The sequence below is a fragment of the Polypterus senegalus genome, chromosome 3, assembly GCF_016835505.1.
Source record: "Polypterus senegalus isolate Bchr_013 chromosome 3, ASM1683550v1, whole genome shotgun sequence".
NCBI lineage: Eukaryota > Metazoa > Chordata > Cladistia > Polypteriformes > Polypteridae > Polypterus > Polypterus senegalus.
This window is the reverse complement of record NC_053156.1, coordinates 292,891,327-292,913,114: the sequence shown is the minus strand read 5'-3', so window position 1 is coordinate 292,913,114 and position 21,788 is coordinate 292,891,327. Positions and strand designations below refer to the sequence as shown.

Here is a 21,788-nt window from a genome sequence, read left to right as displayed (position 1 = left end):
ATATTATAAAGTTACGTAACATAACATACTATAACTTACGATGGCATAGCATTATATTACATAACACAACATGACATAACATAGGGAAAGAAAACAAAGCATAACACGAATGAGCTGGACCGTATCTCCCGTTGCCGTCATCATTTTTGTAATTATTATTATTGTCATTATATATAATATAGCAAAGCCATCTGACTATCGAGGGGCCGGAGAGTCAGTAAACAGATTTATAAATTGCCACTTTAGCGTGGCGCAGCAGTTGGCGCACTGTGACTGGTGTGTTCTTGATGTCCTCGCCCCTCGACTTTGCGCAGCCATGTGAGTTTTCTGCGGACATTCCGGCATCGGAGCGCATATTTGTCCCCACGTTCTTTTCTTTACTGTAAGACGACTAATAAAGCGGAGGCAGAAGAATCTCAGCCCCTCCCGCGGACTAAAATGGGCGGAGGAAGACGAAGCAGCGCGCCTTCATCCGCACCGTCCGAGAGATGCGCAGGATAACGGCTCTAGCTTCCCGTATCGATAAGCGATGGACAAATACATGTCCAAGCTGTCCGCCGGAGTGGACTACGGGGCCGGGACGTTCCTGCTACTAGTTGGTGAGTCGAACGTCGAGACGCGGTGGCCGGAGAGCGCTTGTCTAAACTGTCATCGATATGCTCGGTTTATTCAGTGTGAAATGTCGAATAGAGAAAATTTATTAAATACTGAAGGGAGTTCGCTTTGCGAAGCTCAAGTACCCGAGGGGCTCAAGTCGCCGGAGAGAATGCTTCACAGGCGTTAACAAGGGAAACAATTACAATTAACTTTGAACCGAGGTATACATTAACAAAACAGGTGGCACGATGTGGCGTGGTCGATAGCGCGGCCGCTGGCGGGTCCAGCATCCTGTACTGTATTCAGTATTGCGATTCAGTTCTGCAGTATGCTGTCATTTAATGTCCCCTTTCGGAGTGAACAAAACACTCGAGAGACACCGAGCAATGCTGGTCCACTTGTGCTGTGATTTCTTCATCAGCAGCGATTAAGTAGTCGGCGTACCATCTGACGCTAAACTGGGGACATCCGGCGTGGAGGTGAGCACCACTGAGCGCTACAAGCTTCCTGTCCGGACACGGTCCTCCTTGCGACTCGAAACAGAAAACCGACGAGTTTGGAAAACAGGCAGGTGGCCTAATAAAGGCTTCATACTGTCTGGTGACAATATATTTTTGTGTCTACATCGGCTTTTTATTTTTGAGCTCGTTTCCACAAACTACTAATGATTTGGGTAAATTGTGCCAAACCCGTAAGATCAGAAAATGTTCTTAAATGTTACCCACGTTACTGGATGCACTGACAAAAGTTTAAACCCGTCACAGGAGTACAGTTTGGCAAGTTTTAGATGCACCAAATGATGACAACTTTTTATGAATCTTTTAAAACACAATGGAATGCAACTGAAACGGAGAGGCGCGACGGCGCACAAATTAAAGCGGTAGACGAAGCTCCAGGGAGCGGAATTGGAATCAGCCTGGCAAAGCGAGCGAGCGCCGCACCGGCCTCAGCGGGATTCTCCGCGGCGAAGATCTGATTGTTGAATATATTTTAAACCGACTTTAATTTACAATATAATCCTACTTACATACTGTACATCAATCTATATCATATGGAAACAATTGCACATTTCTTGCTTTTCTAGTCACATTTTACCACTAGAACTTAATTTTCTATAGTACATAAATCATTAATCATTAGTCATCATTAATACCACAAAGTTCCCGAAAAAGTTCGATTTGATTTAACGTACTATTTATAATATGCAAATTCAGCGTTTAATTTGCTATTACAGAAAACCGTAAGCATTCATAAAGCTGTATGTTTTGTCTATTTTAACATGACCCAATAAAAACAATTAGCAAGTAAGACGTTCTGTTTATTTATCCCAGGGCGAAATATTGCAAAAATAAAAATGAGTTCTGGGAAAACAATTCCTGTAGATTTTCAACAAATAAAACAAGAGTATCAAACAATGGAGTTAGCCGGGTACCATATACCAAACTTCAGCCTATTTCTTTCATTTTAATATAGAATATTTGCTATCTCTCTAATATATAGTGCCTTTCTACCTATCTATAATATAGTGCCTTTCACTTCTATCTATCATATACTGTATTGCCTTTCACTTCATCTATCTATCTATCTATCATATAGTGCCTTTCATATCTATCTATCTATCTATCTATCTATCTATCAACAACAACAACATTTATTTCTATAGCACATTTTCATACAAACAGTAGCTCAAAGTGCTTTACATAATAAAGAATAGAAAAATAAAAGACACAATAAGAAAACAAAATAAGTCAACATTAATTAACATCGAATAAGAGTAAGGTTCAATGGCCAGGGGGGACAGAAAAAAAAAAACTCCAGACGGCTGGAGAAAAAATAAAATCTGCAGGGGGTCCAGACCAAGAGACCGCCCAGTCCCCTCTGGGCATTCTACCTAACATAAATGAAACAGTCCTCTTTGGATTTAGGGTTCTCACGGAAGGACTTGATGATGATGGTCACGTAGACTTCTGCCTTTTGATCCATCCATCATTGTTGGAGCATCATGATGCTTTGAGTAGACCAACCACCAAAAGGACACCGGAAAAGGAAACAGAAGAGAGAGTAGGGGTTAATACAGATTTTAGAGCCACCATGAATAGTTATTATGATGAATTGAACATACAGAGTATCAGGATTAAGTTAAATTAAGTTATAAAAAGGCCATGTTAAAGTAATGTGTTTTCAGCAGTGTTTTAAAGTGCTCTACTGTATCAGCCTGGTGAATTCCTATTGGCAGGCTATTCCAGATTTTAGGTGCATAACAGCAGAAGGCCGCCCGCCTCACCACTTCTTTTAAGTTTTGTTCTTGGAATTCTAAGGAGACACTCATTTGAGGATCTGAGGTTACGATTTGGAATATAAGATGTCAGACATTCCGATATATAAGATGGAGCAGATTATTTAAGGCTTTATAAACCATAAGCAGAATTTTAAAGTCAATCCTGAATGACACAGGTAACCAGTGTAGTGACATCAAAACTGGAGAAATGTGTTCGGATTTTCTTTTCCTAGTTAGGATTCTAGCAGCTGCATTCTGCACTCGTTGCAAGTGATTTATGTCTTTTTTGGGTGGTCCTGAGAGGAGTGCGTTACAGTAATCTAGTCGACTGAAAACAAAAGTGTGAATTAATTTCTCAGCATCTTTCAATGATATAAGAGGTCTAACTTTTGCTATGTTTCTTATCTTATCTATCTATCTATCTAATATGGTGCCTTTCGTATCTCGCATATACCGGATGTCGTGTCTCTTTGATTTGCTCGGTGTATGTAACGGCGCTTAGGAATGCGCGCAGTAAATGACCGGAGTCCCGTCCAGGGTGCGTCCCTTGATTTGCTGTCGATGCCCAATTCCCGGTTGTTGTGTTTGACACACTGGCGCCCCCTGGAGGGCTTGCTCCTTCTTTGCGCCCGTTGCGCTTCACTCTGCGCTGAATGGACGGGTTGCCATTTGGTGACAAAATTACCATCTACGTGAAAGCATAAGCGCTCAATGAAATAAATAAATAATAATAATAATAATAATAATAATAATATATTTTATTTAAATAGCGCTTTTCCCATGCTCAAGGCACTTCACAAAGTTTAAGAAAGAACGGCAGGGTATACAGTATATAGTATTGTACTAAACCAAATACAATAAAGAAAATAAAACAAGCGTAAAAAAGTGCAGGGTTAAGGCGAAGTTTGCTAAAAGTGTTGTTAACAGGGAGGAGCGGCAACAGCATGCTTGCGCCAGCGTGAAACCATGCAAAAAACTGAACGATGCGTGACATGGCTCCAGAAAGTGGCGACGTGACGCCTGTCGATTAGACAGACTAAGAATTTCACGGTACTCTGGACATGTGACAGAGATGTGGTCCTCGATTAATTTGAGGTCAAGTGCGAGGACTTACACTGAAGACACACGCATACACTCATTTAACTCTACAGTAACTGAAACTGCGCATTGCAGTAAATACAAGTCAGGTACGCAACTGGTTGGTCCTCAAAGTGACCACCGTGTGCAAATGGCGACTCCCAAAGCCCACCGAGGCATTGGGCTATCGCCATATTGTCCTACTTTCTCCTGCTGGGAGTCGTGGTGTTTCTTATTATGCTTAATTAGGCAAAAGCGTAAATCCCGAAATTCTCTCAGCTCACGGGGATCTTAAGAAAATCTTTAGATAAGCCAGCTGGACTCAGGAGGAGGCGATCGATGAACTTATCGCCACATATTGACTGAACTCAGGATGGGGTTAATCGATCGCAACCCGGCGAAACATTCACGTGGGGCGCAACTTGCATCTATCACTTGTGACCTGTAGGGAGCGCATCTGCACCCCAAATACCCACACACAACCAAAGCACACAGGCACGGGTTCAAAGAACGAAGTGTTTAATTTAAACAATACATTTGACAGATTTTCTTCACCAGATAAATCAATTCAGTTTCGTTCCGTTTCACTTCGATTGCTTTCCTTTCCATTTTCACCTCCCCACTACCAGGAGCAAGTGCTGCCCACCTCCTTCTGACAATGACTCCTGAAAGTAGAGGGGGCAACTTCTTTTACCCTGGACCCAGGAGTACTTCCAGTTCCACAGCACTGTACGTCAGAAGCAATTTCTGGCCAAGCGAAAGCCACTGAAAGTAATGGGATTGTCCCCCTTCATCTCCCCATAGCTCTAAACAGGGCTGCCACACAGGACTACAGCTTCCAATATGGCCTGCCGGTGTACAAAGAGGACGTCCACCAGAGGGATGCTGCCACTCTTTGTATAGAGAGAATATAAGGCCTGAGGAAGCAGCCTCCCTCTGTTCTTCCATTATGGTCACCTGGCCGGGAAAGGTACCAGCAACCAACCCAGCTGGGATGTCCATCCATCCATCCATGTCCTTCTTTAATTATGGCTTCCTGGCTGGACAAGGAATCACCCGTCATGGCCAGTGTGCCAATCTATCCATGTCTTCTATGACACTATCTATCTATCTATCATGCCTTTCACATCTATCTATCTATCTATCTGTTATATAGTGCCTTTCATATCTATCTGTGATATAGTACGATACAATACAGTTTATTTTTGTACAGCCGAAAATCACACAAAAAGTGCCGCAATGGGTTTAACAGGCCCTGCCTCTTGACAGCCCCCAGCCTTGACTCTCTGAGAAGACAAGAAAAAACTCCCAAAAATAAAACCCTAGTAGGGAAATATGGAAGAAACCTAGGAAAGGCAGTTCAAAGAGAAACCCCTTTCCAGGTAGGTTGGACATGCAGTGGGTGTCAAAAAGAAAAAGGGGGTCAATACAATACAATACAATAATAGAACAGAATAAATCCTCAATACAGTATAAAAAACAAAAATTTTAGAAGTACAGAGCAGAATTTAACAGTAGATGATATCTCATATGCCTCGCAGTTAGGAGACCCGGGTTCGCTTCCCGGGTCCTCCCTGCGTGGAGTTTGCATGTTCTCCCCGTGTCTGCGTGGGTTTCCTCCCACAATCCAAAGACATGCAGGTTAGGTGGATTGGCGATTCTAAATTGGTCCTAGTGTGTGCTTGGTGTTTGTGTGTGTTTGTGTGTGTCCTGCGGTGGGTTGGCACCCTGCCCAGGATTGGTTCCTGCCTTGTGCCCTGTGTTGGTTGGGATTCTGGCTCCAGCAGAACCCCGTGACCCTGTGTTTGGATTCAGCGGGTTGGATAATGGATGGATGGATGATATCCCATAATAGGATTTGGATTTGTTTAGAGTCCTGAAGACCTCAGCCATCAAGCTGCCTCCCCCATTTGGCCATTCCACGGCTGAAACAGTGCTGGACCAGCCAATCCAATGAAAGGACCCCTCTTTCCCACAATTCCTGTGATCCTCCATCAGAGATGACTTTACCTTAGGCAGGCAAAACAACTTGGCAGGTGGGCCGTGGGCACCAAGTGCCACATTTGAGTACCGAGAAGAGAAACAGAAGAGGTGAGGGTTAGTAACAGATTATAACATAGATCATGTTACTTATGTTTTAGTGCTAATGATTGACAACAGAGATGCAGTCTGCACAGTTAATTAGCAGCTCTAGTCAAGGTGTGCTGAACTGAAGTCGTGAGATTTAAAAGCTGAGACCAAAGGGGCATCTCTTATAGTAGCAGGCAGACCACCCCACAGTTTAGGGGTCCTGTAACTAAAAGCTCACAACCTCCCATTGTTATTTTATTAATTCTTGGAATCATCAGCAGAGTAACATCTTGAGATCTTAATGTGCTCTCAGGTTTGTAAGTCATAATAAGTTCAGACAGTAAGCTGGATCTCGGCCATTTAATGCTTTATATGTTAAAAGGAGGATTTTGAAATTTGTCCTAAACTTAACCGAGAGCCAGTGTAAGGATTTAAGAACTGGAGTTTTGTGTTCAGATTTTCTTGTTCTTGTAATAATTCTTGCAGCAGCATTTTGGATTAACTGGAGGCTGTATGGAGAACAGTTTGAACATCCAGTGCACACCACATTGCAGTAGTCAATCCTACTAGAAATAAATGCATGAATTAGTTTCTCAGAATCCCACATATTTAGAAAGTGCCTCAATTTCCTAACATTTTTAAGATGGAAGAAACCTGATTTGGACAACTTTGTAATGTGTGCTTTACATGACATGCTAGAGTCAAAGATAACTCCTAGATTGCAGGCTGATTCAGTGAAATGAATGGTGATTCCAACCGAGTTAAATGATGACAGAATATTGTTGTGATCAGCGTCATTCCCTCCAACAATTAATATCTCTGTTTTATCTGTGTTTAAAGACAAGTAGTTCTAGCCTCACTGGGTCACATGTTCTGGGCCTGCTCCAAATTAACATCATTCTGGACAAAAATTTTTAATTACCTCTCAGACAGCCTTGGACTCACAATCCCTCCTAACCCATTAACAGCTGTGTTTGGGGTTCTTCCAGAGGGTCTTAAAGTGGAGAAGGACAAATAAATTGTGATTGCATTCACTACACTGTTGGCACGCAGACTTATTCTGATAAACTGAAAGAACCCAAACTCTCCTCTTTTAAGTCAGTGGGAAACTGATGTTTTATATTATTTGAAATTGGAAAAAATCAAATACTCAGTTAGAGGATCTGTACAGACTTTTTTCAAAACATGGCAGGATCTAATCAGTAATATTTTAAAATAAGTTTATAAAGCACAGAGAATTTATTAATTTAGGTATTTTTACAAGCCTTAAATTTTACACCGTTTGGCTTGCTCTCTCTCTCAAGGGTGGGGATCGATCTGTTCTTAGCATAATTCTTTTTTTTTGTAAAAACTTGATTGCTATGTATTGATTGTAATAAAATTAATAAATAAAAATTAAAAAAAAAAAAAGACAAGTAGTTCTCATCCAATAATGCCTTTCACATCTCTCTATACACTGTGTGCACAATTATTAGGCAAGTGAGTATTTTGACCATATCATCATTTTTAATGCGTATATTCCAACTCCAAGCTGTATTAACTTGAATGCTTATTGGATTTAAGCACGTCAGGTGATGTGTATTTGTGTAATGAGGGAGGGTGTGGCCTAAGGAGATCAACACCCTATATCAAGGTGTGCAGAATTATTAGGCAGCTAGTTTTCCTCAGGCAAAATGGGCCAAAAAGAGATTTAACTGACTCTGAAAAGTCAAAAATTGTAAAAGTCTTTCAGAGGGATGCAGCACTTTTGGAATTGCTAAGATATTGGTGTGTGATCACAGAACCATCAAACATTTTGTTGCAAATAGTCAACAGGGTCGCAAGAAACGTGTTGAGAACAAAAGATGCAAATTAGCTGCCAAAGATTTGAGAAGAATCAAACGTGAAGCTACCAGGAACCCATTATCCTCCAGTACTTTCATATTCCAGAGCTGCAACCTACCTGGAGTGCCCAGAAGTACAAGGTGTTCAGTGCTCAAAGACATGGCCAAGGTAAGGAGGGCTGAAACCCAACCACCACTGAACAAGAAACATAAGTTGAAACGTCAAAACTGGGCCAAGAAATATCTGAAGACAGATTTTTTTCAAAGGTTTTATGGACCGATGAGATGAGAGTGACTCTTGATGGACCAGATGGATGGACCTGTGGATCAGTAATGGGCACAGAGCTCCACTCCAACGTGGAGGTGGGGTACTGGTATGAGCTGGTATTTTTAAAGATGAGCTAGTTGGACCTTTTGCATTGAAGATGAACTCAAAATCAACTCCCAAACCTACTGCCAGTTTTTCAAGACACTTTCTTCAAACAGTGATACAGGAAGAAGACCATGATTGTTATGCAGGCCAATGCTCCATCACTTGCATCGAAGTTCTCCACTGTGTGGCCAGCCAGTAAAGGCCTTAAAGATGAAGGAATAATGACATGGCCCCCCTTCCTCATCTGACCTAAACCCTATCGAGAACTTGTGGGCACTTCTTAAACGCTAGATTTACGGGGGAGAAAAACAATCCACCTCTCTGAAGAGTGTCTGGGAGGCTGTAGTCACTGCTCCACAAAAGCTGATCGTCAACAGATCAAGAAACTGACAGACTCCATGAATGGAAAGGCTTATGACTGTTATTGGAAAGAAGGGTGGCTATATTGGTCATTCATTGATTGATTGATTGATTTTTTTTGAAATGTCAGAGATGTTTATTTGTAAATTTTGAGGTGTTTGTTTATTATTCTCACTATAACAGATGAAAAGAAACAAGTGAGATGGGAAAATTTTCATTTTTCCTTTAGTTGCATAATAAATCTGCACACTAATAGTTGCCTAATAATTGTGCGCACATATGTATTCCCCTGATGATGTTCACACTCACATTTCCGTTGTGAAACATTCAGGTTTCAGGTTTATTAACATTTTGGATTGACTGATAGCACTGTGTTTGTTCCATATTAAAATGAATCCTCAAAAATACAACTTGCCTAATAATTGTGCACACAGTGTATATCTATCTATCATTTAGTGTCTTTCATATCTATCTATCTATTGTGGAGCCGACCCGGACACAGACAGGTGGACATGTTGTTAATCACCACCACACATAATAATTTACAATAATATAAACAAAGTTTAAAGTCACTCAGACTCAGTTTGTGCACAAATACCCCAATACTCAGTCCTGACCTCACAATGCCTTTTCTTCGGGCCGCCTCCACACTCCTCTCGTGCCTTGTCCTTCTTCCACCCGACTCCAGCCCTGAATGAAGGGAGACGGCCCCTTTTATATTCTCCCGGATGAGCTCCAGGTGATTCCCGACATTCCTTCATTGGCCACGCCCCAGCGTGGGAAGTGCCGGCTGTTCTCCGGCAGCTCTCCGGCCCTTTAATTCTTCCCCCCAGCACTTCCTGGTGTGGCGGAAGTGCTGAGGTAACAGGTCCCCAAGGCATTGGGGCGCCTCCTGGCGGTGACCATGGGCCCCTACAGGGTGGGGCTTCCATGCCCTCAACCCGTGGCCCGCAAAGCAACCAGGAAGGTGACCCCCACGTGATCCAGGGTGGGCGCAGACCCACATCCGGTCCCTCATGGCGTCCCGGCCGGGTCGTGGCCCCTGGCATCCCGGACACTATCTATCTATCTATCAGTTATATAGTGCCTTTCATATCTATCTATCTTTATTTGAGATAATATACTGACCTCTGCTAACCAGTGTTTCTGCTGTACCTTTCACTTTTTCTGTGCATCCCCCCCCAAGCCCCCCAACCTCCTGTCGAGCAGGCAGCCCTTTGCAGGGTATATGAGTTTGTGATGTGACGGGTCTATCAGTTCTGGCAGTAAACTCTGCCCTGGCCCCGCCCACTTCACCGTGTTGTTTAGCAACATTCCTTGTGTGGCAGTCACATGATGTGCTCTGATGTGACCCCAGTCAGGCTGTTTGAATTGACCAATAACTGATGAGGTGGACTTGTGAGTTTGGTGAATTGTTGACCCTAAACTGGCCTCAGATGAGTAGGGCCGGTTGCCCCCTGGGCAGATGTCCCATTCAGCGTTGGCTCTCACTTTATGTCTGATGCTGCTGTGACAGACACGTGGACTTCATAATGGACTGGTGGATTTAATGAAACCAAATTCATTTCTTTTTTTTTTTTTCCCTGTTAGCTGTCATGTCAGTCTTGGGAAACCTCTCAGTTCTTGTCACTGCTTTGAAGAGGTTCTCCAAGATGAAGCCACCTGAAATGCTTAATGTCAACCTGGCTGTCACCGATGTGGGTATGACCATCTCCATGTATCCACTGGCCATCACCTCTGCCTGGAGCCATGGCTGGCTGGGGGGCGACAGCTCCTGCTTGTATTATGGATTAATGGGATTCTTCTTTGGAGTCGCCAGCATCATGACCTTAACTATAATGGCTGTAACCCGGTTTGTGTTCTCCATGAACCTGCGGTCTCCTGGTGAGTAGGTCTGATCCTTCCATGTTCATTACAAAAAAGGCCAGTTGATGTGTGTAAAGCTTCCATCCTTCATGAGCTCAGCTCAGACTGGCAACCACTGCTGAGTTAACTCCACACAACTGGTGCACAAGGGGTTTCAAGGAAAGATTTAGAAAGGCTGCCACCAGTTCCAATACCCGTGACTTTGTATGTAAAGAATTAGAGAGTCCGAAAGTGGGGAAAGGCTTAAATAATATTGTTAAAAAAATTAAAACGTGCCCTGCAATGGACTGGCACCCTGTCCACGGCTGGTTCTCATGCTGTTAGGACAGCCTGTGTCTCTTGTGATCCTCATTTGAATCCAGCAGGTCTGAGAAGTTTACCTAGGAAAGCAATTCTGTCAGCATCCACATGGTGACAGAACTAGAGATCCCAAAAAAGAATTAGAAATGGCACTGTGCTGATAGATTATGGAACTGGCATGCCGGGCGGGCACTAGTCTGGGTTTGTGGGGTCCTTATGGTCACATGTAGAGAGTACCGTGAAAGTCTGACTTGTATGTCCTGACTGACATGTGATACGTCACCAGTCTCCAGGGCCGTGATTAGGGGGCACAGCTAAGCAAACTTAACCTGAAGAGGTCTATTTTCATTTGTTGAGGCATTCTTGATTTATAAAAGCAAAACATTTTACCGAAATATTACAGTTTCAATATTTATTTCACATCTGATTGCTTTATATTGAAGATTCTGCTTTGAATTTTTAGTGGACACTGTTTCTTTGATTGCTGGGAAAGAAGTGCATTAAGCACTTTTCACCATTTCCTGTTGTTTGTGTTCTCGTCATCCTCGGCACATGACTTCTGAAGTCCTGAGAAATGGGTAATGCCATGGCAGTGGGCATCCAGGGCATTACCTTCTTGGCCCTATACACCAACGGGCTCCTGTGTGGCACTCTCGTTATGTTTTCCTTTAAAACCGAATACACAAAAATGCAAACATCTGAAGGTGCTGGCTTTAAATCGGCTACCTCAAAGTTTTATTTGTTTTTCTCTGGTTTCAGGGCAGAAGCTAAGCAAACGCAATATGGTGCTGCTCATCCTCTTCTCCTGGATCTATGCTTTGATTTGGGCCGTTCTGCCTTTATTTGGTTGGGGGAAGTACGGCCCAGAACCTTTTGGGACATCCTGCACAATCGCATGGAGTGACTTTCGGGTCAGTGGAGCCCCGTTCATCATTAGCATGTTTATCCTTTGCACGCTAATTCCAGCCTTCACCATCATCATCTGCTACTTTGGAATTGTCTGGAGACTCCACCAAGAGTACAAGAGCCTAGAAAATGGCCAACAGATTCCCAATGCTGTGAAACTGGAACGCAGGCTAACAGCTGTAGGTATCCACGTGGTAAAGTAGAACTTGAATGTTATTGTTCTGGTGCAGTGGGTTCAGCGGGGGGCCGCGGTGTGGTGCGCAGTCCTGGCTTCTAATCCACATGGCAGGTTGTGTGTTTTTATGCTCGCCTCTCTAAGTTCTTGGCCATTACGTGCAGCGTAGTCTTCTACTGTGAACTGAGAATTTCCCCTTTGGATTAATTAAATATCTATCTATCTATCTATTATACAGTGCCTTTCATTTCTATCTATCTATCATATAGTGCCTTTCACTATCTATCTATAATATAGTTCCTTTCATATATATCTATTATATAGTGCCTTTCATATCTATCTATCTATTATATAGTGCCTTTCCTATCTATCTATCTATTATACAGTGCCTTTCATTTCTATCTATCTATCTATCTATTATACAGTGCATTTCATTTCTATCTATCTATCATAAAGTGCCTTTCACTATCTTTCTGTGCCTTTCACTATCTATCTATCTATCCATCCATCTATCATATAGTGCCTTTCACTATCTATCTATCTATTATACAGTGCCTTTCATATCTATCTATTATACAGTGCATTTCATTTCTATCCATCTATCATATAGTGCCTTTCACTATCTATCTATCTATTTACCTATCTATCATATAGCGCCTTTCTCTATCTATCTATCAGTGCCTTTCCTATCTATCTATCATATAGTGCCTTTCACTATCTATCTATCATAAAGTGCCTTTCCTATCTATCTATCTATCTATCTATCTATCTATCATATAGTGCCTTTCACTATCTATCTATCTATCTACTGCCTATAAGACTGCAACATCCAAAAGTTTTGAAATTTCGTGATCACGTATTCAGTATGGCGCTGTGACAAACCGTTTACCGCTTTTCTGTTTGCCATCAGTATTACAAATTTTGAACAGTGAATGTTTGTAGGACTAACCCTAACCCTGGACCTGGCTGGAAAGAGGTGACTGTCTGTCTAATTAGTAGAGGCTAATTTGCATAAACCACAGAACATCATGGGAAATAATTTGCATTTTTAAAAAAATGAACTTATTAAAAGCAATTAACATTCCATACGAACAAGTCAAACTCAAAACGAAATTCAATTCAACCCCAACCAAGAGAAAGAGAGGAAGGCCAACAGCCAGAGTAAGACTTTATGGGTAGAAAAGAGCGAGGAGAATCCTTTTCCCCAATATAGATGCATATTCTAAAATGTTATCGATTAGATCCCACCAGGTTTTTTAAAAAGTTTTGTACAGACCCTCTAAGTGACAATTTGATTTTTTTTTCCAATTGTCAAATATTATAGAACATCAGTTGCCCACTGACTTAAAAGAGGTGGGCTACGATTCTACCAGTTGAGCAAGTCTACGTGCCAATAGTGTAGTAAAGGCCATTACAGTTTGTTTGTCCTTCTCCACTTTAAGCCCCTCTGTGAGCCCACCAAACACAGCTGTTAGTGGATTAGGAGGGATTGGGACCCCAATGCAAAGATTTTGGTCCAGAATGATGTTAATTTGGCGCACACCCAGAACCAGTGATATTCCAATTCTGATATTAATTATAGTTTTAATTTTATTTTATAAGATACATTTTTATTTCGTTCTAGTTTTCAGTGGAGTCAACAATTTTTATTTTAATTTAGTTCTGTGTTTAAACTTTTAGTTTTTATTTTATTTAGTTCTGGCTTTTTTACATAATATTAGTACAATTTTAGTTTGTTTTTTTTTTTTTTTCTGTTGCAAGACCACAAATGCCAGCCTACACATATTTCAATGCAAGTTATGTTTCAGTCAACAAAGTAAACTCACAGTTCATGATCCCATTAAACACAACTTGACTATCAATGAGCAAACAGATTAAGTGGCCTAATGAGTATAGTCGGCAAGATCAAGCGTTTCAACCCAAGAAACCTGTCTGTGCAAGCGCGTTACAGTTAAGCTTTAAACAAGCACGCTTTTTTCAAGAGACTTTTTCATGTTGCAATGACGTTCGTTACACAGATAGCCACACTTGACGAGCGCCTGTAATGCAGGTACACAGACGAGGTCCTCAGCCACTGGAGCCAGCAGACTGTATGCTGACCATTTCAGCTGGCAGTACTGAAGTGCAGTGACGTGCGGTGAGGTTCATGGAGTCAGATTTACAAATATATGAACCCCAAAGAGTCGCTTATTCACCATTCACTTGGCACATTGACTGCTGGTTATGTTTCATATCTCATCAGCATTCTTTACACACTCACAGACTGGTAAGGCTTAGAAAGAACGTTACGTTTATAGCAGCCAGAGAGACAGAGCGTATTTGCTCCACACCCTCCATGTGTTCTGCTGTTGCAATTCCACAATTCACACTCATTCAATACAAATGAAAGTATAGACTGGTGTACAAATAAAAACGGATTTCAATTTTGACCTTAACTGAAATATTTAGTTGTCAATTCGGATGCTTTACTCAATTTTAATGCAGACTGTTCAACAAAAGGATAACAAGAAAAACAAAAGAATATTTTATTTAAGGTCAAAATTTAGTTTTCAAATATTGTTTTTTTTTTTTTTCTTAGTCGGATCCCATTTTTTATAAAATTGAAAACCGTTTATATTCTTACCTTTATTTGTAAATGAAGTCCCTCCGCTATCCTTCTCCACGAAAATCTCCATCACTTTCTTGTAAAAGTCCTCCTGATCTTCCTCTAGTTTTGAAAAGTCTTAGTCTTCCATTTTGTTAGTCAGTCGGAACAAAAAATAAAAATAAATGGACAGCTGCAGTGCCCTTGACTTTCTGATGTCGCTAACTTATTGGCGCCTCTGTGTAGAAGAACAGCAGCAGCGAGCACCTGTTCGGCTCACATGCGCCCCCTTCAGGATGGCACGGTACTGTCAGCCGCATGTTGTGCCTTTTCACTGCGGTTTTATGTCAGATTAGTGAGACTAAATATGTCACACACATTCATTAAAGATATTAGCCAGACTGTGGAAAGTCAGGGTGTATAATAAACGTGTCTGCAAACTTTATGTTGGCACGTGCCAATTAGGCATCAGCCCAGTGTGTGAGGGGAGGTGAGGCTCGTTGCTGCCGCATCTCGTGTTTCTCTTCTGTATTTGAACAGGAACTGCGCCAATTCCGTGATTTTGACTCTAAAAATGATTAGTATCTTCTGCTAGTGTTGTTAGGACCACAGGCACAGTATTCTGTGGATCGGATATATTCAGTACCATGTCATCTGCATATGATATTTTCTGTTTTAGTCTTTCTCTGATAATCCCCTTTATCTCTGATGCATTTCGAAAGTGATCAGCCATTGGCTCCATGGCAATTGCATATAGCAGTGGTGACAGGGGGCAACCTTGTCTAGTACCACGTTCAATTTTGAAGTACTCTGAAATAATGTTGTTAATACAAGCTGAAGCTTCTGGACTGGCATACAGTAATTTGATCCATGCACAAATGTTTGAGCCAAACCCAAATGTGTGCAATGCAGCGAAAAGGTAGTCACATTCTAAAGATGATAAGACCTCTGGGGTGTTAGGCTTTGTGGGTAAATTTATCACATTAAACAGGGGTCAAAGACTGGAAGCTAAGTGTCTGCCTTTGATAAACCCAGCTTGGTCCTGTGATATTACCAAGGGAAGCACTTTCTCAATCCTTCTAGCAAGGACTTTGAGGAGAATCCTAATATCATTATTTAGAAGCAAGATTGGTCTGTAGGATGCAAATTGTGATAAGTCCTTATTTTTCTTAGGAAAGACAGTGATAACTTGCATAATTGACATAACTTTCATAAAGGACTCCTGGATAAGCACACAACCGTATAGCAAGACTCAAAGCACCAAGACTCTAAAGACTTGCACCTTCGTCCTTTTGCAGAGATATCAGGAGCCCCACACACCCCTTTCCAGCGACCTCATGACCCCCCCCATGCTCTCCCAGTCCGTCTACTGACTTCACAGGAAGAGTCACCAGAGACATGAATGTCACTGCCCAGGTAAGTAAACCTCTCAATGAGGTCGACACTCTCGCTGCAGACAGACACACTGCTGATGGCCGTGCCCAAGAGGTCATTAACTCTTTCAGGGCTGAGGTCGACTTTTGTCAAATTTCAGGGGTAGAGGACGGTAATCAGCTGTAAACTGCAACAAACCTCGCCCTCACATTTCAGTTTGACTCTCTTTGGTAGAAGAACAGTTATGTAGCTTTAACCTCGAATACTTACGCGTGTGTGAGTAGCGATGAGCAAACAACATCTAAAATGGCTTCAACATCTGGTGAGAAACCAAAGCAAATGTGCAAAGCAATATACTCCATGGACGCTTCACGTAATTTCGTTGAATAGGACTTGTTGGACTCCGACCTGGAGATGGATATCAAAAATGACAGTGAGGTACCAGCATTGTTTGATCGGTCCACAGCTGATCGTGGTGCTGAACACTTTTGTGTAGCTGATGCGCCTATGGCAGCGTTCGCCTGGGAGGACCACCACTTATGATGACAAGAGGTACGAACCAGATTGCGTCTCACTGCCACCGCCACCCACCTGCTGTGCAAAGACAGCCAGGGAGCCGGCCCACCGTGCCTTACTGTTGACCATTGAGGTGCCCATGCACAGCAACTGCCACCAGAGATGCCAAACATGCGCCAATAGCAGCCACAGCACATAGCAACAGATGTTTTATGTTGATTAATGTGTGAAACCATTGCTTTGTGTGCTTTTCAGAAAACTGAGTTTTTCGGAAAAAATAAATAAAGAGTTAAAGGCCTGGCTGTTGGTTTTTATCAGGACACTCACAAGCCCAGACACTCAGACTCCTCACAGTCTCTCGAGAGCCCCGATTAGAGCCTTCATTGACTTTGTGAAGATCACAGCATCATCAGCAAAGTAGATGCCACACAGCTGCTGGACCCCACAACCCTGCCCAACTCCCAGTCCATGCAAGCACTGAACAGAGTAGGAGCAGAACACACCGCCAATGAACCACAGAATCAACTGGGAAAAAATGCCTCCTCTCTGCACCGCACTCACCAGGCCAGTGTACAGGCAGGCCGTCATATCCAGCAACCTTGAGGGGATCCCGCAAACCCTCAGGAGGTCCCACAGGGTGGCTTGATCAAGTGCTTTACGAAAATCGACAAAGGCTGCAAAGAAACTGCCAATATTCACGTTTGTGCTCGATGAGAACCCTCAGTGCCAGGATGCAGTTAAATGGTAAACTTCTTAGGTGTAAAACCAGACTGCTCCAGTCACTGATAGATGAACAAATGATCACGGATCCAGTTGAGGATGACCCTAGCGAGGACCTCGGTGCCGGGTATGTCAGTTATGCGCTCCTTAAAAAAGACTTCTTGTGATCAGCTTGACTTCTGGGAATTTTGACTTTTAGAACCTGAATAAGAAAAGCTCTGACAAAGCTCGGTCCTTTGAAGCTCAACCGAGACGGATGGAAGATGTTGTCGCCACCGCCTGTTTCTCCACATGCCTTCTCTGCTGTCAAATTTGGTCTCCAATTCTTGGGCTTCCTCTCCAAGGCTGGGTGTCAAGAGCTTTATTCGAGTTATGATTTGCAGTGTAAACCTACAAAGTTATTTTTTCTTACTGCCGTTTCACTATGGAAGGGTATCCTCTTTTATGATATACTAGCAAAATACCTGTGCTTCGCAGTGGCGAAGTACTGCCTTAAAATTTTTATTAAGAAGAAAATTAAACCTTTTTAAACTGAGGGATAATATACCAATAATTATCTGTTAAGGATCTCTTTGTATACCACATTGTGAGTTCGGCCCTCCGGTTGTAATATGACCAAGCTGTGCGCTGAGCTTACTCTTGAGCATGTAACGTACAGTTGGCCATGTGAACAGTAATCTTGTCTCAGATCTCGCAGCTTGGATTGCTGCTGTCATAATCGGTTTGAGTTTCATGGTTTGTTTCAATTACGTCAGTATTTGCAGGACTTGTGTTGAAGAGACATTCGGCATCTGTCAAGCGTTGTAGGTATACAACCAGTTTCATCGATAACTTCACATCCAGCTTTTGAGAGTTTAAACATTCATAAACATCCAAGTGTCCACTACTGAAATCGTCACCTGTCAATCTAAGATGTTTAAGAGGCATTGGCGGTTGTACAAAGCTGTAAAATATTTGGCCATTTCGGTACACTTGAAAGCGACAACTGAACAATTCAGCAGCAGCCATCAACTCACATGCAGAACCACAGGTGAAGGGCTTAAGCATTTCACTCTTCTAGTGCTCCTGTGTAGTCTAATTATCTCCTGTACCGTCATCAGTCCACACCTTGAACCTGTCCAGTCATTCAATACATAAGACACAATGTTCCTCCGGATATCAAGAGTGAGCCTGATATGGCCGTGCAATATGTAACAAAGAGAATGGAAAAGGTAGGTGCCATCTCTGGGCATGGAAACCACTCGGTAAGTGACAGTTCTTTGATCGATGGTGATCACCTCGATAGACATGTTAATGGGGGTACGGTTAGAATGATAAAGGAAATGGGGACCTGAACAATGTAAAGTAAGTCTAAAATACCTACACAATAACTATAATCGTAATAAATGAACAATAAAACAGCGGAGAAGCCGTGGATTAAATAAAAAGGCTGCGGTTATCAGCAGGGAGACGTGAATCCCGTGGCGAAGCAAGAAAGGGAATGTAGAGACCGGAGCGACGGACGGCCTTATATAGGCAGGCAGCCAACAACGTGGGAGGCGTTGGGATGGGGGACCCAACGCCACCTCACACGTTGACCGAGCTGCAAGCTAGGATTCAGTTAGCGTTGGGAACCCGCGTACCAAATATCTTGAAGATGGGCCCATAAGTAACAAAGACCGTTGACAAGTTCAATATGGCGGCCGACAGTGGCGTCATACCACCGAAATAAGTACGTACATCGGTTTCGGTTAGCACAGGGAAGCCGCCTACCAAATTTTGTGAAGATGGGGCCATGAATAAGAAAGTTCAACATGGCGGACCTTGTCGACCGTTATGACCGTTACGCGTAGAATTTCACAATGAAACCTGCTTAACTTTTATAAGTAAGCTGTAAGGAACGAGCCTTCTACCTACACGGGAAGTTGGAGAATTAGTGATGAGTGAGTGAGTGAGTGAGTCAGTGAGGGCTTTGCCTTTTATTAGTATAGATACACACATACTTGGGAGCTTTGCCCCCTGCTCGCTTCACTCGCCAACCCCTTTCCCCAACCTGCCTGCACTTCACACCATTGTGAATTGGGGGGCTGAACGCACCCCAAGGAGACGCGTCTACTTCTCCCAAACCACACTTAAACGGTGATACAATGGGATACAAATACATTTTTTTTAACTCCTCTTTGCTCGATCAGCTATTGGCTTACTGTTGCTGTTTTGCCGCGTGATCTGCACTTCGCTCGCCTAACAGCGCTATGCACTGCCATGCCGTGTGATCAGAACTTCACTCGCATACCAAGTAATGCGTTGTTGTGAAGAGTGTGGCTGAATGCACACCAAGGTGGTGTGGTCGCTCCTCTATAACCCCTCTTAAATGGTGATTCATTGGGAAACAAGTAACAAAACTCCTGTTTGCTCGATAAGCTATTGGCTTGCTGCTGCTTTCGTTGCACACAGGGCTGGATTAAGACGAAGTTGGGCCTGATGCTGCAGAGCAAAAAAGGCCTATTTTTTCTCGGCATAGGTGCCTGTGCATTCGACACTCGCCGTACATGCGCACTCAGACCGACCAAGGAGCCTTAATTGCTTGCAACGCAACCAGCCAGCCTTTAATGAACATGAATACTAATAACAATGTAGTATAATAACAACTCGAGATGAACATCAAACTACGTAACATTCAATAGCAATTGTCTGAAGAGTGCACTTAATGCAGAAAACCTAACAACGAAATACACACAATTTCACAATTCTCTTATGAAACAGAGTAAGAAAAAATGAATTTGCAGAGCCATTGGGTCAAAGTGACTCAGCTCAGGCACTTGAGGGTAAAAATTTGTCCACGATTTTAAATTTCATAATAGACCAGAATCCTGTCGAGAATTTTAAAAATTCTAAACATCCATGCCGGGCCTGCAGGCCGGCTTTTAGTTTTACACTTTACAGATAAGCATTTAAATAGCCATCGATTTTTACTGTACAACTAACTTTCAAGGTGAAAAATGTACTACGTGGCACTTACCGAACAATAATAAAATGGCAAGAATCCCCAAGATATGGCAAAAAACGCAGCTAAATTACTAAGTAAACTGTTTAACGTAAAATTGATAGCATTAACTTACAATCTTCGGTTAACAATAAACACAACGACATTATAGTTACGTTACAGCACAAAGAACAATAGTAACTATATAATAAGTAACGCCGTGTCTAGGCGTCTGAAAGTCGGACTCCAAATTTCATTCTAAGAATTATTTTGAGGAAAACTGTTCAGCTTCCGGAAAATTCTCGTCTGTTTTCATCTGGGCCTAATACTGCAGCATCAATAGCACCCACCTTAATCCGGCCCTGGTTCCACATGATTGGCATTTCGGGTGGCGCTTTGAATGTTTAAATGCCTGTACAGCACCTGTCCTTTTGTCCTTAAACACTATGCGATCTCTTTCCGTTTTTTATGTTATTTCACCGAGTAATATTTTCCATTTGTTTGTGCTAATGTGACCTTTTCGCTCATTCTTTGGAGACTTTTTAATTTTCCTACTTCCATTATCTCTAACCTGCTCTGCATGTGTATCACGGGACCTGCTTCCAAAGGTTGTAAGTATGACGTGACATGCCTGTCTCGTGGGATGTGAAAGATCTCTCTACCAGAGTGTGGCTCTGTCTCTCTTCAAAAGATCACGTCTCATCGCTGGAAAAAAGCCTCGTCCCAAGATTTTTTTATATAATAGAGAGATATCTCGATTCGGGTTAAGTAACAGGCCGCAATCACTAACAAACTAATTCCCAGGGAGTGAGCGCACCCTGCTGGACACACCCTTAAATAAGGCGAAGGGTATTGCCTGGCAGTGATTGGCAGGTGGCCCCGCCCCTTGGGGAACCACCCAAAGAACACAAGGCACATAAGCAAGGCCGCATTCACTTACAAATGAACACAAAGAAATAAACAGAAGAAATATAGATACAAATAAATGACATGAAATCAGACACCACAAACCAAAAACACAATTGTGAACCGCAGCCAAAGGGGAAAATGCTGCATAAACCATCACAGTATCCACTTTCAAGTAAGCTTATCGTTCTTTTTTTTTTTTGGTCCAGATTCTTCATAAGAGGTTTTCAATTCCCGCTTTTGGGTATGGCTGACCTCCTTCTTTGTTCTTGTCTTTCAGATTGCTATACTGGTGTCCCTGGGTTTCATTGGCTGCTGGGCGCCCTATGCCATGGTCAGCTTCTGGTCCATGTTCAGATCCAGTGACTCAATTCCACCCTTAGTCAGTCTGCTTCCTTGTCTGTTTGCGAAATCCTCCACCGCATACAACCCGATCATCTACTACGCCTTCAGTAACACCTTCCGGAAGGAGGTCAAGCAGCTGATGTGCTTCTCCAGAAGGCCGCCTCATTTACTCAACACGGTCAACGTAGTGGAGCGAGAAATGCATGTGAGGCACAACGGTGAGAGGAAGCTTCACAGCGTGGGCACTTTCGAGTAAGGCAACCAAGTGTGAGAGTAAAGACGACTCTGAACGATCGGGTGAGAAGCAGCAACTGCAGTGAAACTGGCATTCTCTATCGAAATTATTTCCATGTCGTGCCTTTCCCCGAAAATTTAGAAGAAGGACTACAGAAATGGAAAAGCTGGATAAAGGATGAATAAGAATTATGGAATCCGAAATCTGGTTGGCAGATACCAGAGCCAGGAGCCATTTTGATGCACATGCGGCCTGACATCCCATCGTTCTCATAGACAGACTTATATGTGTAACTCACAGACGGGTGACAGGTGCAAAGAG

The 21,788-nt window shown here is 42.6% G+C and overlaps 1 protein-coding gene across 1 annotated transcript; it reads left to right on the top strand.

Annotated features, from left to right (window-relative positions):
- The first annotated feature begins 483 nt into the window (after window positions 1–483).
- On the top strand, window positions 484–21,788 carry opn8b (opsin 8, group member b). The gene is made up of 4 exons (XM_039749443.1): window positions 484–599; window positions 10,169–10,462; window positions 11,504–11,829; window positions 21,168–21,788. Exons 1-4 carry the CDS (start codon window positions 530–532, stop codon window positions 21,486–21,488), a joined length of 1,011 nt encoding a protein of 336 aa, XP_039605377.1. The 5' UTR covers window positions 484–529; the 3' UTR covers window positions 21,489–21,788.

What these genes read in the sequence shown, in the direction of transcription:
- opn8b (XM_039749443.1), top strand. Translation starts at nt 530, where the DNA reads ATGGACAAATACATGTCCAAGCTGTCCGCCGGAGTGGACTACGGGGCC. An exon ending in GACGTTCCTGCTACTAGTTG is followed by an intron (nt 600 to 10,168) that starts GTGAGTCGAACG and finishes TTTCCCTGTTAG; the next exon opens with CTGTCATGTCAGTCTTGGGA. An exon ending in TGGAACGCAGGCTAACAGCT is followed by an intron (nt 11,830 to 21,167) that starts GTAGGTATCCAC and finishes CTTGTCTTTCAG; the next exon opens with ATTGCTATACTGGTGTCCCT.